The sequence below is a fragment of the Ailuropoda melanoleuca genome, chromosome 19 (genome assembly GCF_002007445.2).
Source record: "Ailuropoda melanoleuca isolate Jingjing chromosome 19, ASM200744v2, whole genome shotgun sequence".
Classification (NCBI taxonomy): domain Eukaryota; kingdom Metazoa; phylum Chordata; class Mammalia; order Carnivora; family Ursidae; genus Ailuropoda; species Ailuropoda melanoleuca.
This window is the reverse complement of record NC_048236.1, coordinates 7,887,651-7,897,339: the sequence shown is the minus strand read 5'-3', so window position 1 is coordinate 7,897,339 and position 9,689 is coordinate 7,887,651. Positions and strand designations below refer to the sequence as shown.

General features: G+C 33.6%; 1 protein-coding gene across 1 annotated transcript in view; it reads left to right on the top strand.

Annotated features, from left to right (window-relative positions):
• LOC100463544 (cysteine-rich secretory protein 1) overlaps positions 1-9,689 on the top strand; it is a 28,921-nt gene that overhangs the window by 18,761 nt on the left and 471 nt on the right. The window contains exons 2-4 of the mRNA XM_034648263.1: positions 332-480; positions 2,816-2,913; positions 5,031-5,119. Coding sequence (XP_034504154.1) covers positions 332-480; positions 2,816-2,913; positions 5,031-5,119 — 336 coding nt within the window. The remainder of the gene's footprint in view (positions 1-331; positions 481-2,815; positions 2,914-5,030; positions 5,120-9,689) is intronic.

Here is a 9,689-nt window from a genome sequence, read left to right as displayed (position 1 = left end):
TATGTGGCTGTTTTCAAGTCATGGGCCCTGTTGTAACCCATAGGCTGCTTGGATTGGTTTCACCCTTCTCAACAGCTCAGAAGCGGCAGAGACTGAAATGTTGATCTGATTTCCAGGCTTGCATATCATCTCCTACTGTCAACTTCTCAAAAAGTTCACTCATCAATGAAAAAGATGATTGCTAGAAGAGATACAGCTGAGTTTGTTTTCTTTTATAAGACATTGCTTGGATGACCACTGAAGTATTTGTAAAATGAAAATGAGGAAAATATCCTTGTAATATATTTCCAAGTTTCTTCAAGTATGACACAGATTTTTTTCTCCCTTTCAGATACTTTTTGTGGAGAAAATATGCATTTGACAACTTATCCCATTTCGTGGTCAAATGTAATAAAAATCTGGTACAATGAATCTAAATATTTCAAGTATGGGGAATGGACGTCACTGGATGACGACATAATAATTAAGCATTACACTCAGGTAACCTGTGTACTTGCAAATATACACATTGTTTAAATGACTATAAGCATGTGTGGAAATTAGGTGACTGAGAAAATCATTCTACCCACTTTTCACAAACTTAACTTGACCCACTGAGTTTCTGTTATAATATGGAACATAAGGAAATGTGATTCCCTCAATAGATGGCTTAGAGAAGCTGCTTAACTGTTCAGCTTCCTTTTTTATACATTTGGACTTCTGGGAATTAACAAAATCATAAAACATTAATGTCACTTATAAATTACATCTCTAATACATGTAAAGAATGAAANTTCTAACATGTGTAAAGAATGAAAATAATTGGGGCGCCTGGGTGGCACAGCAGTTAAGCGTGTGCCTTCAGCTCAGGGCGTGATCCCGGCGTTATGGGATCGAGCCCCACATCAGGCTCCTCCGCTATGAGCCTNCTCTAATACATGTAAAGAATGAAAATAATTGGGGCGCCTGGGTGGCACAGCGTTTAAGAGTCTGCCTTCAGCTCAGGGCGTCATCCCGTTGATATGGGATCGAGCCCCACATCAGGCTCCTCCGCTATGAGCCTGCTTCTTCCTCTCCCACTCCCCCTGCTTGTGTTCCCTCTCTCGCTGGCTGTCTCTATCTCTGTCGAATAAATAAAATAAAATCTTTAAAAAAAAAAAGAATGAAAATAATAGTACCTTATAATACAGGGAATCCTCTTCTTCCTAGTTTATGTTTATTGTTGTAAAATTATATGTACATATGTATATATATGTAAAATATATACACACATATTATTTTTATTTATCATATATAATTATATATAGACATATAGAACATATATACATATAGAGCACATAATAATTACTTGGATATGCATATGTGAATATACTTAATAAAATTTTCTATTTTAATCATTTTAAAAATATGTAGCATTAATGTTCAGTAGCATTAACTACATTCAAATTGTTATGAAGCAATCACTACCATACATCTTCAGAAATGTTCACCTTCCCAAACTCTGTGTCCATTAAACAATGACTTTCCATTTCCCCCCATCTCCAGCCTATTACTGTAGATACCTCATATAACTGGAATCATACAATTTTTGTCCTTTTGTGTCTGCCTTATTTCACTTAGCATTATATCCTCATCTGATGTTCATCCATGTTGTAGCGCGTGTCATAATTTTACTCCTTTTTAAGCCTGAATAATATTCCATTGCACATGTATACCACCTGTTGATTATCCATTCATCCACTGATGGGTATTTAGGTTGTTTCCACTTTTGGCTATTGATAATAATGCTGCTATGAACATTGGTGTACAAATATCTGTTCATATCTTGCTTTCAGTTCTTTTGAGTATACATCCAGAAATGGAATTTCTGGATCACATTGTAATCGTATGTTGAAGTATTTGAGGAACCGGCATACTGTCTTCCACAACAGCTGCATTATTTGACATTCCCAGCAGCAATGAAATTTCTGATTTCTTCACATCTGCACTGTATTGGTCTGTTTGGACTTCCATAACAAAGAACCCAGGCTGACTAAACAACAGAAGTTTATTTTCTCACAGTTCTGGCGGCTGGAAGCCTATGAACTTCTGCAACATAGTTTGCTTCTGTGAGAGCTCTCTACCTGCCTTCATTTCATTATGTCCTTGCATGGACTTTCCTTTCCCTTCCTTTCCGTTCCTTTCCTTCCAAGCATGCACAAATTTGTGACATCAATTCCAACCTTCTATTTCTTTCAGAGAAAGGTAGACTAGATCCACCATTTACATCCAAGGCCATTAGTTCCATCACACTTAGATAGTAACTTAGCATTTCCTCTTCCAAACACTTAAAAAATTTATTATCCAATTCCCACAATACACCTATGATGTAGAAGATAGTATTATTTTATCCCATTTTACAAATAAAAAAATAAAATTTCAAAACGTAAACTGATAAATACCATACAACCAGGAAATGGTAGAGAGAGAATTTGAAACCGAGATGTTTTGCCTCATAGGCCAAATCTACACCATGCTTCTTCTCTGATGATTAAGTAAGTTCCTTCCATGGTGTGATTTTTATATAATCACCAACCAGCCTTCATCATCTTAACCTGATTTTCCATATAGGTTTGATAATAGAATAAGCCAGGATTAAGGATGATCAATAAGTGTGCATATATATGTGTGCTATCCAGACACATGGAAATTTTTGTTTCTATGACTTCCTAATAAGCCATGCTCAAAGCATCCTAAAAACAAACATGTTTATTTTCAACCATGGATAACAATATTCATATTGTAATCATTTAGCAAAAGTCAAATTATTAATAAAATAATCTCTTTATCATTACAGATTGTTTGGGCCACGTCTTACCTCATTGGCTGCGGAATATCACCATGTCCCAAAAGATTGTCAACTCAGTATCTTTATATTTGCCACTATTGTCATGAGTATGTATTATACAGCTTGGTGAGAAATCTACCCCTCTTACATAATCCAGTTTCTCAAACAATATAAAAGAAAACTCAAATAAATATTTCCTTTCAATTAAGCAGAACTTTAGGGATAAAATGTCATTTAGCCAATACCTAAAAACATGACACACATGCACACACACACACATAATTTTATTTATATCATATTTTTAAAATAAATGTATATTTCATTAACAGAATGTCCAAATTCAAAGCTATTACCAGCAGTCTTGCTCTCTGTTATTGATTAGTACAAGCAAAAAACAAAGATATTTACTTCAACAATTCTGGAGTATATTTAGAATGCAAGGGCGGAAATATAGGGGACTATCAAGAATAAACAAATGGAAAAATTGAAGTGTTCTTGTATTTAGCTTTTTAGTCTAACTGTTGGTATATGCCTTCTCTTTAGAAATTGAATTTACATGTTATCGAGGCGTGAGTAATAACTCCTAGGAGAGAGAATCCGATTGCTTCAGTGAAGGGCAGGTGGACTCCTTTGCCTTATCGACTGTGGTTGCTCTATAAGCAAGATCAGTTCAGACAAAGATGAGTGTAGGAGCCCACAGGAGCACACTCTGTGGCTCCAGTGGTAATCATGAGAAATTAGAGATTGTTCAGAGCTTGATCTAGTCCTCTAATAGTTCACTACAAAAGCCTGTTTAAATATACTCTGCTAAGGAAAGTTAATAAGTGGTCTGCCTATGTCTCCTTCAGCTATCTATACTTCGTTGAATATACAAATTTTCCATCATACTAAGGGCTCCAAGCATAGTGTTTAACTGCTATCCCCCATGTGTATTGCAAAATAAAAAATGTTCAATATGAATCAGTGAAAATTATTTATCTGTTGATATGCTACCATATTTATACTTTAAATTAGGTCTCCGATATCAGTGTAGATTCAATAGATATATTTATATGAGAGCTCTATATGAGTTATTTTCTGGTCTTATCATTTCTTGATTTCAGCAGTTAACATTTGTTATGATTTTATCTATATAATTACTACTGAAGAGAGTAAGATCTCTTTGCATCTACAACACATCAATTGTACTAAATCTTTCAGGGGCTGGTGGTGGTTTCTGGTGAACTGACAATTACCTAAAAGGAAGACACATGGAACTGTGATAGAGAATATTCTGCAGCAAAGATTAAGCCAAGAGTCTGACTAAATCCCTTACTGAATTAAGTAATAAGTTTCTTTTATAAAGTGAAATTTTGGGGCACCTGGCTGGCTCAGTTGGTAGAGAGCATGCAACTCTTGATCTCCGGTTCATGAGTTCAAGCCCCACACTGGGCATAAAGCTTACTTTAAAAAAAAAAAAAAGTGGAAAAAAAATAAGATGAAATTCTAACAATTCAGATATCAAAGAGAAAAATATCAACTAGAATGCTATTTCAACCAGAACATTTACTTTATTTTTCAAGCATATTAAGAATCAGTTATAATCTACATTGTGTTCTTAGATATCTGCAGGTAAGACTGTCTTCTCTGAATTTCATATTAGCTTAGAACTAGAAATTCTCATCTACTCTCTCTCCCCCAACTCTACCACTTTAGATTTAGCCATACTCAGGGATTTTCATTTTTTATAATGCTCCATGTGTTTCTACACAAGGGTAACATGTATCAATTTTCTCATGATATTGTGCAAGGTGAAATTAGAACATCTCCATCTTGACTCACTTAAAATGTTCTTAACATGGCCTTTTACATGACTGCTTAGCAAGTCCTTATGGGTATAAATAAAGAAAAATGACCAATTATAGATGGCTCTAAAGCTCTTCTGCTTGCTAAGAATTGACTGTTCATAGGTCTCTGTCCTGTCTGAATACCCTGTCTGAATAGGGTAAATTCTTTCAAAATGTTCTTAGGACCCCACAGTTGCCTGTTACACATGCAAAAAGATAAATTGTCATCATTGCAAGTCCAGAAATCTTAAACCTATCTTAAAGATTATCATCACTATCTAGAAGTGGTTTTCAAAAATTGTTTTCAAGGTTGATTATTAATAGTGAGTAAAATTTTATATGCATTGTCCAAGCACCAATTTTAAACCATCACCTTTTCCTTTATTCCTTTTCTTAAGGGGAAATGATCCTGCCAAAAGAAATGAACCTTACAATGCAGGAAGTCCATGTGGGGACTGTCCAAATGACTGTGAAAATAAACTTTGCAGTAAGTTTTACATTCAGTTTGCTTAATGTAGACCATTGACGCAGGAGCCATGTGTCCTTCAAATTACGGGTTTTTGACAATATTGCACCTTTCTATAACTTTTTTCTCAATCATCGCATAGGAAAGAACAACAGTATTTCTTATTTCCCCCCCCCCCCGAGTGACCAAGAAGATGATTGATTAAATCTATTACAATGGATATTAGAATGTCTAGGCCTAAACTCAAGCCCCCCGCCCTAAAGTTAATGACCCTAATAGAGAAAACCTGGATAGATGTTAATATAACTGTACATTTTTCTCTGCTCTATAAAAAACTTTTGGCTCTCTTATTGCATCCTTAAAAGCAGAAGTATTGTTTTCAGGATACCAACGTTCTCAGATTCTTGCTGCTCCATAACTCCCTTACCTGTCTGACCACTTATTAGGGCATGTAATTTCTTATGGAGTGATCCTTATTCTTCCATGTTCCCACCAACACATCAGAAGATATTAGTTGATGGTTACACTGTCACCTTACAGCACTTCTTTTTATTTCTTAAATAAACCTTACCTGTAATGTAGTATTAACCAAATGGGTTCCAATTACATGTTCATTCCCTTAGATAGCAAAAGTTCCTTTTTCTAGAGCCTCCTGAAAACATAACTCCTAATCCCTGAGTATAATGTTGGTAAGATAATTTTCAACAAGTTTGTAGAGAAATAACTAATCCAGGAGAAAACCCTTTAACTTCGGACTCAGAAGGACAGAAGACTTATTTTCCTACACCTAACCAAGTCACTCTGTTGACTCTTAAAGTAGGGAAATGAATTCTCTTTTTCAAATTCCCTCTCTCTAAATAGAAAGATTCATAGATAAATACTCTTCTTTCTAGGTCTCTTTTATTCTTTCTCTTTTTTTCCTTTTTCTCTTACTTTCAACCTCACTTCTTGCATTTTTTTCTGAAAAGAAATGTAATTGGAGAAAAATAAAATACCTACTAGTTATCTATGCTGGGTGGATGGAGTAGGTTTTTTTTAATCCAAGATATAAAAGCAATGTTTATAATGGTATAAAAAATGTGATAGAAGTAAAATGAGAGCGGGAAAGAGAATGTATTACTCAAAAAGATTAAATCTATGCTATAAAAGATGCACATCTTAAACTCTTTGCTCACCTATAAATGCACGAGAAGATGAGAAATATTAAAGAAAGATAACTCAGATTGGGCCCCACTGGAATGGAAACAATGCTTAAAATATAAGACCTGGATATATAGATATAAGCATCTTCCTGTAATTCAAATAAATTTTATAAAAACAAAATTCATACTATAAAATAGGGGAAATTATATATAAATATAATTTATATTATATAGCAGCAGTAAAAGCAGTTCTAAGAGGGAAATTTATAGCAATAAATAGCTATAATAGCAACAGCAACAACAAAGAGCTCAAAACAACTTAACTTTATCCTTCAACCACAAAAAGAAAAAACTGAGCTCCAAGTTAGTAGAAGGAGGAAAATAACAAAAATCAGAGTGGAAATAAATAAAATAGAGACTGAAAAGTCAATGAAAAAGATCAATTAAAGGAAGAGCTCTTTCATTAAAAGATAAATGACATAGAAAAATTTTTAACTTTACCACACTTACAAGAAGACGGAGAAGAAGAAGAGAAGAAGAGGAAGGAGGAGGAGGAGGAGGAAGAGGAGGAGAAGGAGAAGAAGAAGAAAAAGAAAGAAAAGAAAATAGAGGACTCAAATAATTACAATTAGAAATTAAAGAGAAGACATTACACCTGATACACACAAACAAAAAAGAACATAAGAGTCTGCTATGAACAACTGTGTGGCAACAAATTGGACAACTAATTTGAAGAAATGGATAAATAAGAATTTATCCTATTCATACATACAACTTACAAAACTAAACTTAAAGAAAAACATACAACTTACAAAAACTAAATTATGAAGAAATAAACATACAGCCCACCAAGACTGAATCATGAATAAATGGGAAATCTGAACAGACTAAATACTAGTAAGGAGATTGAATCAATAATCAAAAATCTCTCATCAAAGAAAAGCCCAGGACCAGATGGTGTCACTAGTGAATTCTACCAAACATTTAAAGAAGAATTAAAACTCATACTTCTAAACCTCTTCCAAAAAATAGAAGAGAAGGGAACACTTCCCAACTCATTTTATGAGGCCAGCATTACCCTGATACTAATATCAGAGGACACCGCATTAAAAAAAAATTACAGGTCAATATATCTGATGAACATAGATGCAAAAATCTCAATGAAAGTTAGCAAACCAATTGCAACAATACACTGAAAAGATCATACACCACAATGAAGTGGAATTAATGCTAAGGATGCAAGAATGGCTCAACATACACAAATCAGACAATATGAAGAATAGAAATCATATAGTCATCTCAATAGATACAGAAAAACATTTGACAAAATTTGATATTCTTTCATGATAAAAACTCTCAAATTGGGTACACAGGTATAATGTTACCTCAACATTATAAAGGCCGGATATGAGAAACCCACAACAAGCATCATATTCAGTGGTGAAAAGTGAAAAGCTTTTCCTCTAAGACCACGAACAAGACAAGAATGCCTACCTTTACCATTTTAATTCAACATAGTACTGGAAGTCTTAGAGCAATTAGAGAAGAAAAGGAAATACAAGTAATTAAAATCAGAAAGGAAGAAGTAAAACAGTCTGTACTTGCAGATGACTTGACAGTATATATAAAATACCATAAAGACTCCACCAGAAAACTATTGGAATTAATAACTGAATTTAGTAAAATTGCAGAATTCAAAAATCAATATACAAAAACCAGTTATTTTTATGTATACTACCAAACTATCAGAAAAATAAATTTTTTTTAAAAATCCTATTTATAATTACATCAAAAAAGAATAAAATACCTAAGAATAAAGTTCACCATGGAGGTAAAAGATCTATATACTGAAAATTATAAGATATTGGTGAAAAATAATGAAGACACAAATAAATGGAAATATATTCCATGCTCATGGATTGGAAGAATTAGTATTTTTTTTAAATTTCCATACTATCCAAAGCTATCCACAGATTCAGTGCAATCACTATCAAAATTCCAATGATATTTTTCACAGAACTAGAACAAATAACCCTAAAATTTGTGTGGAATAACAAAAGATAGCCAAAGCAATCTTGAGAAAGAAAAATAAAGCTAGTGTATCATGCAACCTGATTTCAAACTATATTATAAAGCTATATATAGTAATCAAAACAGTATGGTATTAGCATAAAAAAACAGGCACATAGATCAATGGAACAGAATGGCTAACTGAACAGAATAAATATATATATCTTTATTTATATATATTTTATTTACTTATTTAATATATATATATATATATTTTAAAAAAAGAATGGAGAGCGCAGAAATAAAGCAATACACATACAGTCAATTAATTTATAACAAAGAAGCCAAATACATACAAAGGGAAAAGACAGTCTCTCTTCAATAAATGGTGCTGGGGAAACTAGACAGACAAGCACATGCAAAAGAACGAAACAGGAATCATATATTACACCACACACAAAAATCAACTCAAATGGATTAAAAACTTGAACACAGAACCTGAAACCATAAAAATACTAGAAGAAAACATGGCACAAGCTCCTTGTATCAGTCTTGGCAATGATTTTTTTGGATTTGACACTAAAAACAAAAATAACAAAAGCAAAAATAAACAAGTGAGACTGCATCTAACTAAAAAGCTTCTGCACAGCAAGGAAAACCATCAACAAAATGAAAAGACAACCCACTGAATGGGAGAATATATTTGCAAATCGTATGTCTGATAAGAGGTTAATCTCCAAAATATATAAAGAACTTATAAAGCTGAATTTAAAAATCCAATTACAAAATGAGCAGGGGAACTAAATTGATATTTTTCCAAAGAAGATATCCATATAGTCAATAGGGTCATGAGAAGGTATTTAATAGGAGCACCTGGGTGGCTCAGGTTGTGATCTCAGGGTCCTGATCAGCCCACATTGGGCTCCAGCCCCACATTGGGCTCCCTGCTCAGCGGAAAATCTGCTTCCCCCTCTCTCTCTGACCCTCCTCCCTGCTTCTTTCTCTCCTCTTTTTCTTTCTCTCTCTTTCTTTCATTCTCTCTCTCTCAAAAAAAAAAAGGTGTTTAATATCACTGATCATCAGGGAAATGCAAGGATACACTGCATACCTGTTAGAACGTCTATCATCAAAAAGACGAGATAATAAGTGGGGGCAAGGGTGTGGTGAAAAGGAAATCCTTATGCAATGTTAATGGGAATGTAAATGGGTGCAGTCATTATAGGAAACCGTATGGAGGCTCCTCAAAAAATTAAAAATATAACAGTCATATGATTCAGCAATTTTTCTTCTGGATAGCTATCTGAAGAAAACAAAAACATTAACTCAAGAAGATACAATAGCTTAAGCATGGAAACAACCTAAGGGTCCATTGACAGATGAATGGATGAAGAAAATATTATATATATGTATATATATATATATATATATATATATATATA